At 34.9% G+C, this 24,523-nt stretch overlaps 1 protein-coding gene across 1 annotated transcript in view; it reads right to left on the reverse strand.

Annotated features, from left to right (window-relative positions):
• COL19A1 (collagen type XIX alpha 1 chain) overlaps positions 1–24,523 on the reverse strand; it is a 342,793-nt gene that overhangs the window by 277,042 nt on the left and 41,228 nt on the right. Inside the window, 3 exon segments of the mRNA XM_017859765.1 lie at positions 1,578–1,658; positions 4,746–5,021; positions 6,403–6,526. Of these exon segments, the coding sequence (XP_017715254.1) occupies positions 1,578–1,658; positions 4,746–5,021; positions 6,403–6,526 (481 nt within the window).

Here is a 24,523-nt window from a genome sequence, read left to right on the forward strand (position 1 = left end):
GTATTTAGATATATCAAAATATCATTATATTACTTTTCAGAGAAAGTTATTATTTTAAAAACTCTTACATCAAAAAAGCATAACTAAAAACAAAATTTTGGAGAATTAACATCTTTAAGATTTAAATGTGTAGCTCCAGGAAGTCTAGGTATTTCAAGTCTGTAGATTGGCATTCTAAATTATCTTTTCAGATATTTATAGAAAGATATTTGGCTGGCTTGCATTTTACTTGGAATGAGATACATGAACTGGATTGGAGATATGCTTTATAAAGCCAAGTTACAAAAGTAAAACATATAATATTTGAAAGACTTAGCTACGCTTTAAGTCACTTGGTTACATTCTTATTTCATTAACCAAAGTGAGCTACAAAAGTTAAAATATTTTGAATCACAAATTATTGAAAAAATTTTCATATAATTTTCTATGGCAAGTATAGAACTACGAAATCTAAGATCCAAACAAAAGGCATTTTTACCTTTTATTTTCACTTTTCATATGTTCTTTCTGTACTTTTTTTTTTAGAACTAGCCGTCTTTGAATATCTTTCTGTCCCATTTATCTTTTTTAGTAGTTGATAAGTCAATAAATCAAACAATGATTGTCTACTTTCTCCAAATGAAGCATTAGGAATAAAAAAGTGTATCAAGGTAAAACTTCCCTTACTGAGCCTGAATTGTACTTAAATCAATTTAAAAACAAACATAATTATACCTAGTAATATAAGAGAGCACACATGGCTATCTTATACTGAGAGATATAGAAAGTATTGAATTTAGTGTTTTTCTTGTAATGAAAGATTGGTATAAGAAAGTAACAGTTGTACGGTTAGGTTAGGAATATTTAGAATGAGAAGCTGAGGAACTGCATTTATATTATTTTGTTTCCAACAGGAGTCACTTAAGAGAAAGACATAAAGAGAGGGCAGGGAATGTGCCTTAATCATGTTTGTTAGCCCTGTTCCTTAGCACCGTGTTTAGAAGATCAGTGTTTCTGAATAAAGTGTTTGCTGGAGGAGAGTAAATGAATATACAAAGCAGTGACTCAGCCTTTTCTGATTTTGCTGCAAGGTAAAGGGGAAGGACATGGGGAAGGCAGTTGATCCAACAATGACTGATATCCCAGACGTGAGGTAAAGGTGCACTTTGGCAGTAACAGGAAAATGGAAGATGATGATGAAAAGTCTATGTCAAAGGAAACCTAGCCAGGATGGGTGACAGGATAGAAAAGGAAAATGAGTGAGAACCAAGTATGATCACAGATTTAAAACTTCTGTAACTGGAAATGGTGCAGATGTCAGAACGTAGTTTAGGAAGAAAGGCATAAATTCTTTTTAAGTTATAATGAGTTCAAAGTGAGGATATATTATCCTCAAAATTAAGGATGAAGTGCTGGGATTAAAACTGTTGAAAGTAACCATGAGAAAGCACCATGAAGGCTTTCTTACTTGGAATAAATTACTCACCTGGTTTCAGCAGAATACACTCAGTGCTACCCTACATTTGGACTCTACAAACTATGCCACTAAAAGATAATTAGCATTCTTCATTCTTCATATGCAAAGAAAATTAACTTACTTTAGTATCTGATATTTCACAACATGTTTCTTGAGCTATGAGGTTTGCACTGCAGTAGATTTTAAGTTGGTGAAGTTCAATCTATTAAAAAATTAATAATAAGAAACATCTTTAGTTTTTTGAGAATCACATTCAGGCAGTTAAGAACTACAGTAATTTAATCGGAAATAAAAAGGAAGCTAATATAAATAAATTACTGGTAGATATTTTAATGTTTTTATTAAATGTAGGATTCATTGTTTTATGGACTACTTGAGAGACATAGAGTTGGATATAGAGATGGATCTATAGATAAAGGAAATCAGGTAATGAAAGCAATTGCAAACCTTGGCTAGCTGTTTCAAACAATAACATAGAAGAACTTATTTTTTAAAAGCTATTGTTTTACACTACAATAAATAATGCTCACAAAATGAGGCCATTTCAAAATTTAAAAATTGGAGAAAAGGTAAAATCAAAGATATGAACACATGATGAGAAGGGCTTTATTTGTACTTCCAGACTCCTATTTGAGGCACTGAAATAGGTGTTCACTTACCAACAAGGAAAAAAATTTATTTATATTTCATGAATTCTGCCTGAAACCTATTGATTTTTATATTATATTGGTATAATCTGAGCAAGGCTAACAACGTTTTACAAAATAATTGATTCCATCTATTTGCTTAGCAGATTTCTCTTTTTTTTGGCGTTTGGACATGAAATTAAATGTAGTTCAAGGAAAGTATAATCATGCCTTTAAATGCAAGATCAAATCACCACCTTAGAAAAAGTAAATAGTACTGATTATTGATAAAATATCAATATAATAAATTCTTAAATAGGTTGTTTGAATTCTTTAAGCACTGAAATGTTGTATTAAATAATGTATTACTTTGAGGTCAATAAGTACTTTATATAGAAAGACCCAACTCTAATCTTACAATAATTAACCTATAATAATAGAAAGCAGGCATTTGTGATTAGTGGTGAATCTCTACTCCAAATTTAAAAGCAAAAAGGGGGGAAAAAAGCTATAACTTTTACTTTACACCTCAGATGAACAAAATCAATTCAGTTCATAGAATGCATTAAGAACTCCAGACATCTTATAGATTCATGAGCAGCCTAAGATTTGCAGACAATGCAAAATCATGAGACTAAATGAAATGTAATCATTTATATTCTATAACTTTTTGCAAGGTTATTAAGGTTAACTTTTATTTATAAAATTTAAATACACTGTCTTACATAGTATAATGAAATACCGGCAGTAACATATGAATTATGTAGAATGAAGAATGAGAACTCCAATTAATTAGTATTGTTCTTAACTAAAACTTATTTATTACCACTGTTATCAAAATAGTCAATAAATATTGAAATCCTATTATGTACCATCCATTGTACCAGGTCCTGCATATGAATTGCTTTACTTAACTAAAGATAGATGATCAGTTTTCAAAGGATTACAACCTAATTGAGTTCCATGACATTGAAACCATAGTCAGAATAGTTTATGCTTTGTTTATTCATTCATTACTTCAGAATGCTTCACTGATATAGTGCTTTAGAAGGAGAATGCTTAAGGTTAAATCTGTACTGATGCTTGTCAAAATGCTGAGTTGATTTGAAAAAAAAATCTTCATATCAGTTTTGTCACTTTCTCACAAAAACACACAGGTGGGATATGTGAAATAAACTCAATCATGAGAATTTTTTTCAATAACACACAGCCCAAATAAACACATTTTCACACCATAACAGATCTTATGAATCACAGAGCTTGTACAGAGATGATGAAAAATTAATCCACTCAAAGTTTCAGTAGAACCAGGAATCTTTTATAAAATTATGTATTTTGTTTGTTTAACTCAAACAGTGACTGTCTCCAAAAATAACTGCATCATTGTGACATGCCTTCAGATGTATCCTCAAATGAACCAAGAATCCACATTAAATTATGAAACCACTGTAATACCATGGTTTTCACCTATATCCTTTTTATAAGGATTCACCTGACATTCTTTAGCCTTAAATTGTGGGATCAATTCTTTTTTTTTTTTTTTTTGGGGGGGACGGAGTCTTGCTCTGTCGCTCAGGCCGGAGTGCAGTGGTGCAATCTTGGCTCACTGCAACCTCCCGCTTCAGGATTCAAGCGGTTATCCTGCCTCAGACTCCCAAGTAGCTGGACTACAGGCTCCCGCCACCACACTCTGCTAATTTTTTGTATTTTTAGTAGAGACGGGGTTTCACCGTGTTAGCCAGGATGGTCCCAATCTCCTGACCTCGTCATTCACCCACCACAGCCTCCCAAAGTGCTGGGATTACTGGCTTGAGCCACTGCGCCCAGCCCAGGATCAATTCTATCCTTGGGTGAGAAGTTAATGAGACACAGGACATAGAACACTCCATCTTCTTAGGCTGAGGTCCAAGACTGGATCCCATTCTTGCAAAAACTCTAAGAAATAAACTATAAACTGTTTATACATAATGGACTAAGAAAACGTGCAGCCATCAAATTTAAATATATCTAACTTTTTAAGATTATAGACCTTATTCTCTAGGGAAATCAATAATAAATCTATATCATGTTAGCTTCAAATGTAATATTTAAAGGAACTTTCTATCCAAAAGGGTTTTACTAGGCAATTTTCTCTTTCAAATGACCTACTAATATATTTAGTGAGTTTTCCATACAATAGAACCCTGAAAACCATATAATCTTATAAAAAATAGTCTGCAATACAAAGTAATTGCTATTTTAAGGATGAATGGGCTATTGTTCTTGAATGAAAATAGCAGGTAATCTGGAACGATTTTGATTTAAACTTCGGCTTTTTCCAGTCCTTTCTATTTAAAACATATGAGCTAAGACCAATATTATATTTTGTATCGTATTTTCAATTTTTACTTTTAATAATCTAATTTTTTGAGGCATGACCTAATTATTTTAAATTTCCAGGCTGGAGAAAATGGGTATAAAATGGAGTGAAAATAATATATGTGAAAATATAGTTGGAAATAACATAGCTGTTCTTCACACATCTGATGGCAAATTAATTAAATTAATAAAATTGATGAGAAGGGTATCTATTACACAGTAATAAAAGGAGGATGTTTTTAATAAGTTTTTTTTTTTTTACTTAGAAATGTTAGTTCTCTTTCACAACCGACATCACAACTTACATCCACAGGTTTGCCATCTGCAACTCGCGTAGCAATAACTGTCCGTCCATGGAAATCCACAATGTCCTTTTCATCAGTCTGTCTCCTTGCAATTAAATTACAATCCATATAGAGTGAAATGACCTGGGATTGTATACTAATGCCAAGTTTGTGCCACTGACGATCAAACAAAGGACGGAGTTCTCGATTTCTAAAAATGTAGTTCAACACATCTCCCTCTGTGGCTTGAAACATAAATTCCACCACCTTCTTTCCACCATCAACTACTATAGAAATCTGCAAAAATGTAAAGTATATTTAAATGTTTTAAAAATCAATGTTCAAAATTTTTAACGCACACAAAGAAAAGCTCAAGATGCATATTAGTATAACTGAGGCACTTAGTAAAATATTTTAGATGACACTTGTGTCCACCTGGTTTGTTAAAATAAAAGAACAGCAAATACCGCTACAAAATGGTTTACAAATGGGGCATTCTGGTGAATGTAATATGCTCCTTCCTAAGACAACATCTAAGAGTGTGTGTGTGTGTGTGTGTTATATAAACCAGTTGTATTAAGTTTTACTATATATATAATTTATGTATGATATTAGAGTAAAGATGTATATAAGTATATATAATTATTGCTCTATATTAGTAACACAGGAATTTAAGGTTACCAATTTAAGAAGACTAAGAACATGATCATTTCCCTAGGTAGGGAAACTAAGATCAATTCTTTCACTATTGACACTTTGCAAGGTACAGAGAAAACACATTTTATAGAGGACATACTCTTGGTTGATCTATTCATCATAAAATTGTAGCTGTATTAACAGATTAAAAGATCAGTGAAGATTTAAAACATTTCAATGGATATGTATAGAAGTAAAAACTAATGTATGGTACCAGTAAGTAATTTTGAGGTTCCTCTCCCCTCCCTGGAGTGCCAGCATTCGCTCTTTTCAGCCCAAATGCCATCTCTTCTACATGCTCTCCTAGATTCCTGCTCTCTCCATTCCCCAGTTCTGGTGAGCTGTCCTTTCTGTGCTCCCATTGACCACACCCAATACCAAGCTTAACTCTACCACTGCACTTGTTCCACTGTATTATAATTATGCTATATTATGTTGTTCTCCTAGATGTCATCTCCTTACTCCTTATGCTCCCTGATAATACAAATTCTGTTCTTCAGTTTTCTTTTCTTGTCACTACCTAGCATATAGCATGTGTTCCATAAAATTTTTATTGATGGGATAAATATTTAAATCTCAACTCTTTATTCTCCAAGAGTTGTCCAATGAAACAATGAACTGCTTTAAAAATAATACATAACATTAGAGATGACAGAGGGTGAAGAATGTGTTAGTTAGAAGGAATTAGTTAATGAAGCAGTTGTAAAGAGAAGGCAGTTTTACATCTTTAAACAAAATACGGACCAAGAAGTAAAATAAAAACAAAAACTAACACTCTGTTATCCACTATACTCTCATATTACAGATCTCAGCAAGACCATCCTAACTATGAGAATACTTGCATTTTCTTGTTGATGATCCCTCTAAAGGGAGAACATTTGGACACTAGATCTACTTGCAAATTTGTGCACACAGTTCAAAGAATTCACCTGGCTTAATCACACAAGGAAAACTAATAAGCACAACTCTAATGATACTTTACCTGTGGAATATTCTGCTGGTTTAAAACCTGCCATAGAAACCACCGTTCCTTTTTGGTGTTTCTTCTTACTCGAAACATGGCAGCTACTGAGTACTCCTCAGGAAGGCCTTTGGGAAATACCTTACTGTGGGAGGAAAACAAAGAACTTTTGTGAGGAAACTAAAGATTGCAAGAAAAGAAAATCTAGGTATAAAGTTCTATGTAACACAATATCTCAGTCATATTTTTCTCAGTAAATGTGTAACTTAAGCACTTTTCTCTTTCCTTTTAAAAAAATCTGGTACAGTGTTGCTAAAGCTTGGAGTATATAAAAATGAGTGAAGAGATTGCAGTATTAAGTTGTGACATTCCTTATTCAACAAGATATTCAACAGAAGAAAATCTCAGAATTCACTGCAGTCTGACAAACAGTAGAGATTTATCAAGGAAATAAAATGGTATGACTTGACTGTTAGTAGAGAGAGGTACAGAGAATTTTAAAGAACACTAGTAATAAGTAAATGAATATTTTCCAAAGAAGTTTTATCATATTAAATTCTTGGAAATTAGTTCCTAATACTGATTTCCTAGTCCTAACTGAAGACCATGCTAAATATAACGTGGATATTTTAGCTTCATTTTTCACTTTGCTTCTATATAGCTGTTAGCTTTTTCTTGCTTTGTACTATTGTCATACAAATAAATCACATCTTTATATTTTATATTCCCATCAATGAAGATTTCTAATATTGCTTTATATATGTATGTATTCATACAACTGTATTTTAAATCTGATAAGAAAAGGGACACAAACAAAGCACATTTATTCTGGCTTTTATATTTAATCTATGTAATTATTTCCAGTGCTTTTTATTTCATTGTTTGAATTTGAGTTACTGTCTAGTTTCCTTTCATTCAGCCTAAAGGAATTTCCTTCCTATTTCTTGTAGGGCAGATGTGCTAGTCTCAAATTCTGGGGTTTTTTAATCCTTAATTTCACTTTCAGTCTTGAAGGATAGTTTTGCTGGATATAGAATTCTTGATTTACAGTCTTTTTCCTTCAGAATGTTGACTATGTCATCCCACTGCCTTCTGGTCTCCATGGTTTCTGATGAGAAGTCAGCTTACTCATATTGAGAACTTCTTGTACATAGTCAACTACTTCTCTCTTGCTGCTGTAAAAATTCTCTCTTTGACTTTTGGCAATTTGGTTATCATATGACTTAAGTGTGGATCTCTTTGAGTTCGTCCTTCTTAGAGTCTGTTGAGCTTCCTGAATATATAAATTAATAATTTTTACCAAATTTGAGGAATTTGCATTTCTTATTTCTTCAAATAGTCTTTTTTTACTCTCTCAACTCCTAGAATTCCTATTATGCATGCTTGCTGGTATCACACAGTCTTGAGACACTGTTCATTTTTCTTCATTCTTTTTCCCCCTGTTCTGAAGACTAATTGAACTATATTCAAGTTCCTGGATTCTTCTTCCACCTCAGATCAGTTCTTGAGCCACTCCTATAAATTTTTCATTTCTTTTTTATACTTTTCTACTCAAAAATTTGATTTGCTGCTTCTTAATAATTTCTATTTATTGATATTCTCTATTTGGTGAGACATCATTCTCATACTTTAGTTCATTACAGTTTCCTTTAGTTATTTAAATATATTTAAAATAGCAGACAAAGTTATTGTTAAGTAAGTTCAATGTCTAGGTTTCCTCAGAAACAGTTTCTATTGGCCACTCTTTTATCCGTGTATGGTTTTGCATACATTGTTTTTTGCATAGCTTATAATTGTTAATTGAAAAGTAGACATTTAAAATAATATAATATGGCAACATTGGAAATGAGACTCTCCCTGTCAATGGTTTGCTGTTGGTGCTGTTTGTTGTCATGCTTTTTATTTGCTTAGTCACTTTCCTGGACAAATTCTGTAAAGTGTGTCTTCTTCGTCATGTGTGAATCCTGCAGTCTCTGCTCATTTAGCTTAGTAGTCAACTAATGATTGAATAGTTAAACACCTTTGACCTAAAAGCATCCCAGCCTTTGCCAAAAGCCTGTGTGTGTGTGTGATGGAAAATACCTTAAATGTTCAGGCTGGCAGTTTATAAATCACCTTAGCCTTCGTGTTCTGCTTGTTCAAAGCTTTGAGTTTGGCCAGAGATAAGTTTAAGGCCTTTTCAGGCCTTTCCTGAGTTTTCACACAGCCCTGTAACATAGAAACATGTGTCTGGAGTCCTACAAATATGTTGGAGCTTTCTAGGGCCCTCTATGGATGCCTTCTTCCCCCATTTTTTCTTTAAAAATTGTTTTGGTCAGCTTCTTGTTTATTCCAATTATAACTGCTGCCTCAGGCAGTTGCAATATTAAACAATTGCCACTGATTATTTTCAATTAATGTCCAGAGGAAAAATCGATTCTTACAAGCTCTGATCAGGTCAAATAAAGACCAATCAAGAATTGGGGTTTTTAGGGAACTACCAGGCAGGAAAAATAATGGCAATTCCCTGAAAATGGAGCTTTTAATGAACTTCACACTCTTTCTTCCCTTTCCAGCAGCTGCTAGGCAGCTAGTTTTCACTGTGATTCTGAAGCTACTGGTTTTCAAGTCTACCCTGTGTTGGGGAGACAGGGATATGAATAGGACAAATGAATGGGACAAATTAAAATGCCATAAAGCCTGCTAGTCTTACTGAGATTCAATGTTTTTTTTTTTAAATAATCACTCATTAGATTGTGAAAGCTCCTTAAAAAGTTCAGAATATATTGATTTTGACAAATTTTGCCTATGTTCTTATTGCTTTTTTTGAGGAGTAGATTTTCTGAAATCCTTCAGAAATAACAAATTGTTATTTTTAGCCACTAAGTTTTGTAGTGGTTTCTTACAAAGCAAAAGATAATAAAAACATTTTTTCTCTTCATTTTCTACTTAGGATGATAGTCATGCAGTCACCAGTCCATCTGTTATTAAGACTGAAAGCTCTTTGAAAGCAAGGACAGCATTTAACATATCTTTGTATCACTCACAAAGCCTAAATGCAGTCCCAACAGGGCACTCTATTTGTTGAATGAGTGAGTGATCCAGCAAATGAGAGACAGAGACATACTTAATTTTGATATGACACTTTGCTGTTTAATAAACAAATACTAAACTGAGGTCAGGTGTGGTGGCTCACACCAGTAATCCCAGCACTTTGGGAGGCTGAGGCGGGCAGATTACTTGAGGTCGGGAGTTAGAGACCTGCCTGGCAAACACAGTGAAACCCCGTTTCTACTAAAAATACAAAAATTAGTCAGGCAGAGTGGCACGTGCCTGTAATCCCAGTTACTCAGTTGGCTGAGGCAGGAGAATTGCTTGAACCCAGGAAGTGAAGGTTGCAGTGAGCCGAGATTGCACCACTGCACTCCAGCCTAGGTGACAGAGTAAGACTCCATCTCAAAAAAAAAAAAAAACTAAATAGAATTACTGTTCAATAATTTATAATCTAGTTCAAAAGCTGAAAATATTTTTGCATCTCATGAGTAGTTTCTGCTGTGACAAAAAATAAGAGTATTATCAGTATTAATATATAACAATTTTATTTTAAATTATACATTGAAATAAATTTAGTTATATTTAAGGGATAATTGATTTTTAATCTAAGTTTATAATAAATGAAAATCCTTATAATTACTATATTTCCCTTTCAGAAATTGATATTGTGCTTTCAAGACCAAATATGATTTTGCTTGCCAAGATTATGCTATTTGAAGAAAAACTTCTGCATTTTAAAATAAAACGTTAAAAAAAAAATCTACTCTTACAAACCATGTTTGTTGTTTATACCACACAAGCACAAACACTTAACATGACACAGAATAGTTTCTCTGGGTCTTGCCAAAATTTCTGTTATAAAAGAGGCCATATTGGGTTACCAGAGAGATATAATGACAGCTTGCTATGTCTAAGATATCCATGCTTGAATATTTCGAATTGAGTGTAATTTCCTATAAGAAATCCTATCCATTGCTTATTCAGTGATACTCCCATTAAGAAAAATATCGTTGATCCTTACTTGCTAAGTTCATTCATACATATATATATTGGACTAGAAATTCTCAATGGGATATTTCCTGCCTTCCTTCCATTTTATACATATTGTATGTAGTTCAATGTCATAAATGAAAATTTTATCCACATAAATTAATACTAACCTACATTTGAAGAGCCCAGACTCAGTGAAATTTAAGTGTAATTTATACTTTATTTTAAATTGTCTTCTTTCTACACATTAATTAAGGTCATCTAAATATTCATGGGCCAATGAGGGCACAAGTACATCAGATTAACAAAATGTTCAATATAAAATCAATATTTTAAAAATATGGCTAACTAAACATCACATAGTCAAACTAAAGTTGGTCGAAGTGCTCCAAGCATGTCAAGGGAAAATTGCTGCTTGGGAGTCCACTTCACACTGGCCTCTGAGGGTGGGAGCCAGCTCTAGATGTAATCTGGAGTATCTCTGAAGCCTTATAATTCATATATCTTGGATTCCCTTGAACTTGTAATTCACTTCAATGTTGTAGAAATCTAAAATATAGCTTGCATCTGCTCTCTGATATTCTCTATGTACAGCAGCTCTCTGTTTAAACATAAAATGGAAGAAAACCATACGAAACGTTGGGGAAGTAACCAGGGGATCAGAAATAGGGCTCCTTAAAAATGACTAATTATAGTACAAGCAGTGTCCAGGTCTCAGAACCACTGCCAGTGAGGCTTTGACCCCAAAAGACATTTATTTCATAACAATCTTAACATTAAAATGTTTCTTTCTTGATGTTAAGATTAAGGAAGATTTTTATTTTTTTCTTTACATTTTCTCTACTTTCTCAGTTTTTGCAAGGAGCATGAATTGTGCTGATGATCAGGTTTTAAAATTATAACTATTCCCATCTTGGGAAAATAACCCTAACCTCTAATGTGACCAATAAATTATTCCTATATTCTTCAAGGACAGAGATGAGGGAGAATTGACACCTACTGTACTCCCTCACACACCTAAAAAGGCCATATGCCTCAATATGTTGGTGGTGAGGCAAATTCTTTAAAAACTGATAATGGTACTAACAAATATTATTTTTTCTATTTTGGTAGGTAAAAATTAAGTTGTAAAAGTCTAGAACTCCCAACCTATAGCCTTTATAATAAGTAAATCACTGAAGCCTTAAGAGAAAAAGCAAAACAAAAAACAAAAAACCTTCAAATAAAACATACCTATGACAATATTTCGTCCACTTACTTAAAACGAAATATCTAATTACAAAGTTACTAGTAGTAATATACATGGAGTTGGATAAAAAATCACATTTTATTAACCCTGAAGCAATTCCAATGTATAGGACTTTAAGAATGAATTATATTTGTCCACATTCCATATTAACTTCATTCTCTAGATTTTCTTTCCTACTTGATTAATGAAAAATTTTTTCTGGTCAAAATTCACTTAAAACCATTAGGAAATACAGATAGAATAAAACCTAAAAGATTTCTGTATTACAGAAAAGATCTTGGCATGAGATAGAGGAAGCATTTGATCACTCTATATTTGTATAATTGTTATTAAATAGACTGTACATTCAACATTCCTCCTAACTATGAAGTGCTTTCACTAACAAGCCAAAACACCTAATTGTCTACTTTTAGAGCTTTCTTCCTGTCTGGAAAATCCTTGTGTTTATAAAACACAAGCTCTGTTAATATTGAGACAGTCCCAAAAAGTCACTCACTGTCTAATAGTTAATTAGACAATTACTAACAAACTGTCTAATAGTTAATTCTCACCTTGGACAGCACAGAGCAGAGATCTGTGGGGACTGCTGTGAAGCAAAGAAGTTTTAAGAGGGAAGACACAGAGAGAAAAGAACAAATCCAGAGCAGGAAGCTCTCCTGAGTTACACAGACAAAGATGAGATGCTGAGTCTTGGGCAGCAAATGTGTCACCTTAAGGCAGTGGGAGTTTGGGAGGAAAGTTCCAAAAACGAGGGGATGTGAGATGCAACCAAGATAAACCTTGTCTATTTCTCTCTCTTGTGCTCTGGACTCACATACCTAAGTCCCTAGTGGGCACTCCACGTGGAGAGGAAAGGCATGTAATTAAATAACTGAAATTGAACGTTTTGTATTGCTGCCTCAGCACATCCCTCCACAAGGATTCCACATCTCAATAAAAGACATGGCTGTTCACTTAGGTGCTCCACCCAAATCCCTGCAAGTCATTCTTTATTCACGCCTTTCCTTTATTATTCCCCATCCTGTCTAACCTGTCAGCAAGTCTTACTGGTTTTTGTGTTTTGTTTTATGGGTTTATTTTTTTGAGGCAGGGTCTCACTCTGTCACCCAGGCAGGAGTACAGAGGCATGGTCATGGTTCATTGCAGCCTCAACCTCCCAGGCTCAAGTGATCCTCCCACCTCAGCCTCCTGAGTAGCTGGGACTACAGGCACGTGCAGTCATGCCCAGCTAATTTTTTGTATTTTTTTGTAGAGATGGAATTTCGCCATGCTTCCTAGGCTGGTCTCAAACTCCTGGCCTCAAGTGATACGTCTGCGTTGGCCTCCCCAAGTTCTGGGATTACAGGCATGAGCCACTGCCCCAAGCCCTTACTGTTTTTATCATCAAAACAGATCTTGACTCTGGCTACTTCTCTCCATCTCCACTATCACCACACTAGTCCAAGTGGCCACCATCTCTCCCCAGGACTCCTGTTATAGTGTCCTGATTGTCCTCCTTCTTTCCCTTTCCTTACAGTCTGGCCTGCACATAGCAGCTAGAATGAGCTTTTAAAATAGGACCAGGTCCTTCCCTTACTTATAACCTTCTGAAAGTGTTGCATGGTTCCTAGAATAAGATTCATTTCTCTGACCATGACTCATAAGGTATGATGTGATCTGACTCCTGCCTTCCTCTGACACATCATCTCCTATTCCAGTCTCTGTGTGGCACCCAGGCTCCAGGCACAATGACTTGAGTTTTGTTCCTTGAACACACTGGGCTCATTGAGACCTTGGGCCTTTGTACTTCCTGTTTCCTCTCCTGGGACAGTCTTTCCCAGAGGTCTTCATTTACATCAAGATTACTCAACCCACCACCCACTGGCCACATGCAGCTCAGGATGGCTTTGAATGCAGCCCAAACACAAATTTGTAAACTTTTTAAAAACATTATGAGATTTTTTTTGTGTGATTTGTTTTAAGCTCATCAGCTATCATTACTGTTAGTATATTTTATGTGTGGTCCAAGACAATTCTTCTTCATCCAATGTGGCTCAGGGAAGCCAAAATATTGGACACCCTTGATTTAGATGACTTTTCCTTATTGTTCAGGCAGCTCAAATATCACTTCCCTTGAACGGGCTACGGTTGTCCTCACCCTAGTCACTATCTAACACATTACCTTGTTCTATTTTCTTCATAGGCTTGTGCCTACCTGACTTTTTAAGAATTATTGGTTTATGTATTTATTGCCCATTTTGTGGAATATGATTTCCACAAAAACAGGGTCCTGCAAGACTTGTGGCTGTAAATCAAGCATCTAGACTAGTACCTTGCATATAGGAAGCATTCATAAAAATTTGTTCCATTCATGAAAATCCACAATGATGCCTATAACCAGTCCTAGTAGGTGCTCAACACTTGTATTCAGCATAAAATCTATGTTACCTTGCATAAGGCCTTAACACGGAGGCCTTATGAGACTGCACTATATTGCATTCATCAGGAAAACAACAGATGGAAAAGTCAAATCCTACGTGATTCTAAAGCAGGTTAATCAAAAACTTTGATAGAAAAAGAAGTCCATTAACAAACACATCAGTTTCTTAATTTCAAAAGAAGTTTAAAATCTCTACAGGCTGAAGCAAAATATAATAGCTGCTCCAAGATTTCACCAAAAGTGTCTTCATAGAAGTCTTCCAGTCCTTGGAAATGTGTTAGTCATAAGAAACCACACATCATGGTTTCCTGTAGTTCTATACTCCTAAAGCTGAAAGGGACTTTGGTAGAAATTTAGATCAATCATCTCACTTCATAAATGAGGAATTAAAGCTGCAGACATTAAATAACTACCTCATCTTTACTCTGCCAGAGGTCAGGTTGAAACTTGAACTCATGACTTTTAATTCCAAGGTTAGTTTCTTCCAATGTATCAGGTTGCTTGTATCTTTTTGGTTAAGAATAAAATTTCCCTCATCATTACCAACCTGACTTAAAAGTAATATTTTGGCACTATGAGGGGAAAAATGTCTCTATTTTCCTAAGTATTAAGGAGAGATATAAGTAAATATATTAATTTCAATAAATGAATAAATAAAATGTTTACAATCACACTATAATATTAACAATAACAATTAATCATATTTTGCACTCGAAGTAAAGTATTTATTCTGACATTTGCACATCCTAGGTGACTAGTAGCCCTGAAAGGTAAATTATTACAGTTCCTTCCTCTAATGATATTTTGAGCATAGATCAGGAAGTATCACAAAACACACAGTTATGACTTCAAAATAGAAATTACTGCCTTTTGGATTTTGGAAAAGATAACCATGCTAAAGAAGATTAAAACAAATCAGGAATATTTTCTCTCTATTCCTTAGATCATTTTCTAGAAAAATCAGAAGTTTTCACCAAGCATTTCTTTTCTTTTAATATTAATTTTACTTAAGTTTTGGGGTACATGTGCAGGATGCACAGGTTTGTTACATAGGTAAACGTGTGCCATGGTTTACCAAGCGTTTCCTTAAAGATGAGTGTAATTTAAAGACAGGCGCGGTGGCTCACGCCTGTAATCCCAGCACTTTGGAAGGCCGAGGCGGGCGGATCACGAGATCAGGAGATCGATCGAGACCATCCTGGCTAACACGGTGAAATCCCGTCTTTACTAAAAATACAAAAAATTAGCCGGGCGTGGTGGCAGGCGCCTGTAGTGAGACAGGAGAATGGCGTGAACCCGGGAGGCAGAGCTTGCAGTAAGCGGTGATGGGGCCACTGCAGTCCAGCCTGGGCGACAGAGTGATCCGTCAAGATGAGTGTAACTTTCAGGAAGTAGTAGTGAAAATTATGAGAACAGTATGTATACTAGTAACTAGGTAATGTGAAGAAAGGTAAAAAGTGTTCTGATAAATAGTACCTCTGTATATATTTTCCTAATGAAAAATAATACACTGGGATTTTAATACTTTGGGAAGAAAACAGTAGAATGGTAACCTAACTAAAAGATAAGTAATTTCTTAAAATGTGAAAATAATGATCATGTGACTATCTCAAATGATGATGGAAAGAAAGAGAAACTTTTACACCAATCCTACATTATGGTTTTCCTGGTATACAGTAAACTTGCACTCTATTCATTCCCTGAGTTGTGAAATCAGGGCCTGGCATTGCTATCTACAAAGTTAACTTAATGAAGGTGAAGTATCTGGTCTCCCAGGGACAGAGGGTATCAACTGAACAAATAATGAACATTCCCGGCTGTCCAATTAATGAGAAGACAATAAAAACTGCCTTAAGAGGATAAACTTTGCTTTTCATACTCCCTTCCAGATGGTTAGCATTGTAAGCATGACAAAGCCGGGGAAAAGCAGAAAATTTTAAAATTAATTCACTATTTTAAAGTATGCTCATATTTATTGACAGTTGTTTTATGGGGAGATAGAAGCAGACAGTAGGTTGCATTTATTCTCCATGACTAGGCCCTGGTGGGTTGTTGTCAAGAAAAATAAAGACAATAATGAAGCTCATAAATTTGTTTACTTCTTAGTATATTAAGTAATTAGCAATTTCATTGTATAGCAAGCTCAAATTTGATGTTTTTGTTCAGTGTTCCTAAAAAAAACACAGTTTGAAATATGGTTACATCTCTGTGTAGTAACAGCTCTATTTCAAATATACAAAAAGGCAAGGATAAAACCAAGCTACAAAACAAGAAAAGATCAGGAAGAAAAATTCATGATTACCAGTATCCTGTTGGTTCTTTTGCTTAAATAAATAATAAGGAATGCGAGACAATAACCAAAATATAAAAAAAGAACAAAGATGAAGAAACTTTTATAATTTCAGTGCTCATAAACTGAAAAGCAAGATGACATTATTATTCTAGAGAAATTTCATTTCGTAAATGATGTTCTAAAAATTGAGTGTGAGATACATTTACATAGCAAAGTGTTTAAAAAGTTTAATTACTGATTACAGTGGTTCCGGAGGTAATTCTTCAACCAGCTCAAAGCATAAGCCTTGAAGCAAAGTGCTATTTTGATAGAGCTAGAGTGAATTTTCCAGATCATATTTAACAAGACCAAGTTTTATTTATTTATTTAACAGGACCAAGCTTTATTTAATTTTGCTTATAAAACTAAATGGCTAAATGGAAAAAAATCTATTTTTAAAAATCAAGAACTGGCTTCCAAATTAATTCTGCCATTCTGAATAAGTGTGAGGCAGGGTTTAGGAAGAACTTCCGTATTTACAAGTATCAGTGAGGCCTCTGACTTGCTGAATATCTTCCAGGAAGAGAAATATGATACAAGTTACATTTCCTGAGAGTGAAGTGAGAGATGCTTGGAGTTTATAGTAAGTCATTTCTTTCCCAGCTGACACCCACCATCACCTGTCAGTTACAAGCAATTTGGCTAGCAGGGCCTAGAGGGTTTGTCTGAAATGCCTTCCTCCCAGGCTGGGTGATGATGTTGGAGTTCCACAGCCACAGAGACTCTGAAATCTTAGCCCTTTTGTGTTTGCTGAGGGGATTCAGGCAGATAGGTTGTTAATGGGAAAACAAAGCTTGGATGACTCTCTAATAATCTCACGCTTGATCTGATTAGCACTAGTTCAATGTGGCACTGTAAACGACTTTCCCTTGAAAACAAGTCCCCCTACTGGATGCCATCCAGATAACAAAAACCAAGGATAAATTAGACAGTCTGCTCTTTAGAAATGAGGATACTTTGAAGGTTAGTTTTTTCTGGTGTCCCTTAGCCAGAAAAGGTTTCTTTTAAACCCTGGATTAAACCCAAACCTGCTCCCAGAAGGTCCTCTATATTCTGAAGTATCCTTGGGTCCGAGAGCTCAACTGTTGCTTTAGGATCAGCCTAGGAGGTCCTAGACCTAATTGAAAGCTGTGATTTTCCCAATGGCATATGCACTCAGCTGGTTTTTCCTAGCATGTAATGCTATTGCTACTACACCTCCATTTTTTTTAATATGAATAAAGTTCAAACCCCTCATGCCAACAAGTAAGACTTTTCAGAACAGCCCACACTTTCAAGTCTTCTCTACCTCCAGACATTCTTCTCACCTGTGTTCATTAACCACATGGGATTTCTCACTATTCCTCAAATTGCTTTGACTTTTAAAACTACCATGATGCTCCCTCTAACTACCACAACACACATTGGCCCCTTGGCTCACCTGGTAAATTCACACTTTGAACCTCAACTTTTCACTTCCTCTATGAAGCTTTTCCTGGCTTCATCTGTTCTCTCAGAGTTTATCATACATATATCCAAAAATTGCTATCATATTCCATAACAGCTCATTTTTGGCCTCTCCTTTCAAACAGAAATAATTCAATGGCGGGGACCGTGTCTATTCATCATTAAATTCTCAGGGTTTAGCATATAGTATTTATTATCATTTGGGAATTGAATGAAATACTTTGTTAGAATTTCTTCTTTCACTATCATCAAAGCTGAATATAGAAATAATAATGACAATATACCATAAAACATTTTTTCTTGATATAACCCTCTTAACCAAAAGAAACTTTATATATATTCTTATCATGGATAAATCAGAAGAGAAAGGCAAACATGAGGATAACAGAAAGAATTGCCTAGTATCCACATCTTTTATTTTTTAATCTTTTGAGACAGGGTCTCACTCTGTCACTCAGGCTGGAGTGCAGTGGCATGATCAGGGCTCACTGCAGCCTCAACCTTCCCAGGCTCAAGCAATCCTCCCACCTGAGGCTCCTGAGTAGCTGTGACTACAGGCCTACACCACCACACCTGACTAATTTTTTTGTATTTTATAGAGACAGGGTTTTGCTATGTTGCTCAAGCTGGTCTCCAAATCCTGGGCTCAAGCGATCTGCCTGCCTCGGCCTCCCAAAGTGCTAGGATTACAGGTGTGAGCCACCGTGCCTGGCTTCTACTGGCTTTTGAGCCTCACAAATGATGGTGAGCCAGAAGTTGATAGGACTATATTTGTTAAACACTCTGTGAGGCTCTGTGCCCCAGATACACTGCCTCAGGGCCCAGAGGACAGTTAGAGAACGGGTCTTTAGATCTCTGCCACCAGCTTCCAAAGCACACGTGCACACCTCACTCAATCATAAGCCACAGGATAACTCTGGCATCTGTGAGCCAAGAATGAGCAGCCATGAGCAGAGGTTGGTTGGGTCTCACAGAGTAGCATTTTCATGGAGAGAACTCCCAGCAATGGCAATGGCAATGGCAACATGCATTGATAAGAAAATTAGAAAACAAGAAGAAAAGCGTATCTGCTTTTGAACATGAACACGTGTGTATCACTTTTGGAGCTCCCAGAAATAACAAGAGTAGGTTTTAAGCAGTTATGTATGTAGAAAGTAGAAGTCATATCAATTTATGCATTGATGTTAATATAATATCATCTAAATCCACATATTAATGAGGCCTGAGAACATTTAGATTACACAAGTCAGAATGAGATCAGAATTACATAAGAATTATAGAAAAAGTGGTATTGGACCACCAAAAAAAGAAGGAAACTTGACAGACATTAGTGAGAGCTGAGTATAGAATGTAGCATGTGTACTAAGCTTTCTAGGATACATAGGATTCCAATGGACAGAAAAGATGGGCATGGTATGACAGAGAGAGACAGAAATGGGTTCACAAAGGAAGTTTAGTGCAACACCTAGGTCAGCACTGGCATTGGAGATAGGACAGCTGTCACTGGCAACTATTAGGGAGAAATTTCCATAGTGTTCAAGAAGTCCTAGTCAGATTTTAATGGGCTAAGGGATGTGTGAAGAAGTAAAAGTGGACAGTAACGTTGTTCCTTTAAGAAGTTTGTGAGTAAAGGGGACTGCCCAGGGGAAAATGTTTCTATAATAGGGAAGGATTAAGTATATATTTGTAGAGTAAGAGGCCAGGATACTGTGGAGAGGAGCGCTGAAGACCCAAGAGCAGGGGGATCATGGGTGGATCAAGGTCTTAGAGGAGGCTGGCTAGCAGAGGATTAAGAGCACAAGTGAAGGGGTTAACCTTTGAAAGAAGGAGGGTTGCCTCCAGGGAGAACAGCTGAAACTAAGAAATTATGAAGTAGAGAGAAGAAGTTGGGATTGTTCAAATAAGAAAAATAACTTGAACACAAAACATCTGGTCAACTCAGTCTCATATTCAACCAACCAGATGTTAATTCTGCATGGCATCACCACATGTGTTCATATTAACATTTTTCACTGAACTTATGATTGTTTCCAAATTACTTGTATATAGCCATGGTGAAAGGAATTAAGTGAATTATTTGAATATTTTATTACTTTAGTCTAAAATTATAAACATGTCACCTAATTTGGAAAAAAAATGTGTCATATGAAATTGTAAGGCTGACCTAAAATAATGAACAAGATATAGGAAACTTACATGAATCACATAAAATAACATAAACTAGTTTTTCTGCTACCATGTTTATTTTCTAATTAGCATTTGTGGCTAAGTTGAAAGAATTGAAATGACAATAAAGTAATGATTTACCTGTTGGCACAATTATTCTTCCTTGGTTGACATGGATTTCAAAGTTTATTATTGAGATTATAATTATATCCTACAATCTGATTGTGTCTAAGAAGGAGGATTTGACTATTTAATGCTATTTTATGATACACAGAGTCCAATCAGCCTACAGAAAAATCTTTAGAGTTGTTATAAAGTTATGCTGAAACACTAGTATAACAAAGCATCATGCACTACTAAGGTCAATTCTCTAATTCATAAATTTAAGGCCATGCTTATTTGTAAGTTTATAACCACTATAAAAGCAACACATTTGCAACCACCTAAGGATAATAACTAATTAGTCCTCATAGCATTTTTATGAGCCAAATTAAGATTAAAGATAGGACTGAGGTACATGCTTACATGCCTTTCTGTTGTACACTCTGAAAACCTGCAGTGTACACTGCACAGATACATTCACACAACCCTACCAGGCAAAAAGCTCTGGTGTCCCTTATAAGATCGATTCACTGGATAAAAGAATGATTGGAAAAAGGAAAAATCTAATATATTATGCAACAATAGAGGCAGATTAATCAATGCCTATTAGACTGACCCAAATAATTATCAAAACAGAACACTGTAGTTTCATTACTTTATGAGAACATTTGCTTTATTATGACTCCTAAGTAGTAAATTTAGCTGGTACCTCACTACTATCAAAGTAAATGGCATATAGACATAACAAGATAAGATAATTTACATGCAATTAGCCATAATAAAGTCGAAATTAATTCTGGATTTGGAGACAGAAGAACTGAGTTCTAGGCACAAATGTTTATTATTTTTGAAATTTTAGGTGAATTACTTAATGTCATTGAACCTTATTTTTCATCTATGAAATGGTGATACAGTACTACACCACAGAAGTCATTGTGGTACCATTGATACAAGAAGGCAAAATTCCTTTGTAAATCATATAACATTCATGAATGTACGGTGGTATTATAAAAATAATTATCAGTGTTGGAAACTGGGTAGTCACATGTGCCTTGTCCTTAAGTCTTATTTCGTGAAAATATCTAGTACAAGAGTAAAAGTAAGGTGCCTTCTTTTTTGAGGTGCTGGTGAAAAGAAATTCTAAATATGCCTAAAATATGAAAGTAGCTGTACCAATAAATTTCGAATACCCCTTCAATTGAAACTTAAGATCATATCAATTCAACTATCACTAAACACCACTGTGTGTCAGGTACCATGAGGGACACAAACATGAATCAGTTGGATGTAATCTCTACCCTGTAAGGCTTATATATCTGAACAATTACCTGCCTGGCCAAAGAATGGGAGTTCTGATGTGAGCAATGGAGTCTAAAGAAAAATAATACCTTTCTGATTATATGATACAATATGAGAGACCTATTACCTATTTTGAATGACCAGAGACTTTCATTAGAACTTAAGCCATCTGGATGTTGTGAGGAAAATTGTATATCAGTTTTTCAAAATTTTTGCCAGGGGCTTACGTAATGTTTATGAGCATCAGAGAAAATCAAACTGCCTGCCACCTTGAATATGGATAAATTGGGTTGTCAATGTTTTCCTCAGATATAAATTATCTCATATAATTATATTGATTGGATTTTTCCATGTCTTAACCTCCTAGGGCCTTCCCTCCCCTTGGACGTCTTTCCTCTCCCCAGAACTTGATTCATTTCTGACTCTCAGTAGTCTCTTCAGTCTTCAAAGCCTAGTTTAAATCCCACAGTCTTCAAGATTTTTTTATCATCCCAAATATAAGGGATTTTGTCCTTATATTTGTCCCCCTGAACATTTAAAGCATTAACTCTATGCTTATAATTATCATTATAATTATAATTAAGTTTGTCTTCATTTCTTGCCCATAAGAGGAGATATCACACACTCCCTAGAGGCAAGAACCATATCTTATAGTTCTTTCTGCAAACTCTTTACTAATGTTCTGTCCTGTGTTTCAACAAGACAAGTGAAAAACTACTCCTTTTTTCCTCAGAAATGAGAACCTACCCTCTTTTCCTTAGAAAGTTTATGTACATTTGAGACTAGAAAATGGATAAGTTTGTAAATGAATTGCAGCTTCTCACTTTCATTCCATTTTATGTGAGCCTTTTTTGGGTAATTTAATTGTTAAGAATACATTCTTTGAAGGCAATAATAGTGACATTATCATTTCTTACCATAAGAACGTTAGTTTCTTAAATATATAAATCAGTTTATGGTTTTTCCATTTTAACTCATGTGAAACACAAAATATTTTAATTTTATAAGATTTTATCTACTAATGTTCACAAATAGACATTAAACTTAAAACATTTATGTACCTTTTAAACAAACTTATTTCTCTCTGGCTAACAAATGAATGTTCAAGTCCAAGAAAAAACTTTAAGTCATATGAATGTTGTAGAATTTATACACATATGATTAATTACTGATATGTTCTACTTTTCCCAATCTGAATTATATGAAATCTGAAAGAGGAAAATCACAACTTACTTAAATTTGATGATGATAACATCAAATGTTTCCAAAATCAGTAAAAATACTGAACTAATAATATTTCATATTATATTACATCTTAATAGCTATTTCTATACTAAGAAATTTATTGCTGCCTATTAGCAATTCTGAATTTTCTAGAAAAAATAAAATAGGTACTTTTGACTATTGAGAAGTAAATATTTGTATATATTCTTTCCATTTAAAAAAAGTATGACTTTATGACTTACAACCTCAGATTCTTGGTATGCCAAACTGCAATGAAGGAAATACAGTGATGACATAATCATGTGTAACAGTCATACAATCTCATAAAACAGCTGGACAACTTTGTAACTAAGTCACCTATCCTTATATAGGAAAATTCCTATCTACACAATGAAGGAATGCCCCAAATGAAAACCCAAGGGATGCATAAATAGGCATTCTCTAGAGCTTAATGGAATTGTAAAGTAATCCTTCTAAAACACTCAGCAAGTAGATGCTTCGATATCAGAGTTCTGAACAAGTTTTCAGCCTCTGAATTTGTTTTGAGAACTTGGAGAGGACTCAAAGAAGAGCAATATAAATGAACCATGTGTTACAAAATAGTCCCTTAAGAGGGAAGGAATGAAAACATTGAAAATTAGCCTTGTGTGTGATGCTTAAGGAAGTTTAGCCTTTATAAGGATTGAAATTTGAGTCATGCAGTCTACGCTTGAACAATAGAAGGCAATACATCTCAGTTGCCTTCTATGAAGGCAAAGCAAGAGGAAGTGTAGCTTTTCCTTGCACTGTGTATCTTTCTAGCAGGTTCCAGGAAGGAAAGACTAGATCCACATTCTTTTACCAATGTAAGCTCAGAACCTAGCAAAGTGCCTGGGCCATAGTGATGCTCAACAAATGCTTGCTGAGTAAAAGGATAAGCTCTAGACTAGACTGCATTCATTTCAGTGACTTACCAAATGCTACCTCTTATTCACCTTTTAGCAAAACAGAAAATTTTAGGAACTTCTATGAAAAATTATACAGTAAACTACAGCTTCTATTTGTAACTGCACAAGTTTTAAGTTAAACAAAACACAAAATCTTAACATGATAATGCCTAGTGCTACAGAAGATATTGGAAAATACGCAGAATACATGAAGAAAAAATGACTGAACATAATTTGTAGTATATCTCAAGATCCCTAAAAATGAACAAGTAATTTTATTTCTAAAAATCAATTGTATGAAAATAACCCTAAATACAGAAAAAATCAACTTTCTCGTATGTTGTAGTGTTATTTATAATGATAAAAATCGGCTGGGTGCAGTGGCTCACATGTGTAATCCCAGCACTTTGGGAGGCCGAGGTGGGTGGATCACCCGAGGTCAGGAGTTTGAGACCAGCCTGGTTAACATGGTGAAACCCTGTCTCTACTAAAAATACAAAAATTAGCCAGGCGTGGTGGTGCGTGCCTGTAATCGTAGCTACTCAGGAGGCTGAGGCAGGAGAATCACTTGAAACTGGGAGATGGAGGTTGCAGTGAGTCGAGATGGTGCCATTGCACTCTAGCCTGGGCAACAGAATGAGACTCCGTCTCAAATAATAATAATAACAATAATAATAATAATAATAATTTGAAAATAGTGTAAAGGTCCATGTAGAAGAGGTAGTCCCGTGGGATAAATTATTCAACAGTAGAAAACACAAGGTAAAAATCATGCTACAACACATATAACTATTTTGTCCATATTTAGGATTATTTTCAAGGGAACTGTTAAAGTCCAGAGTTCAAATATTTCTGAAAAACATTACACATCTTCCAAATTTATAGTTTGGGTTTCCTACTTGCTGAAGATTATTATGTTTATAAATCCATAAACATAAATTAGAATAGCTCCTACC

This window comes from Rhinopithecus bieti, unplaced genomic scaffold, assembly GCF_001698545.2.
Source record: "Rhinopithecus bieti isolate Rb0 unplaced genomic scaffold, ASM169854v2 scaffold_50350, whole genome shotgun sequence".
NCBI classification, from domain to species: Eukaryota; Metazoa; Chordata; class Mammalia; order Primates; family Cercopithecidae; genus Rhinopithecus; species Rhinopithecus bieti.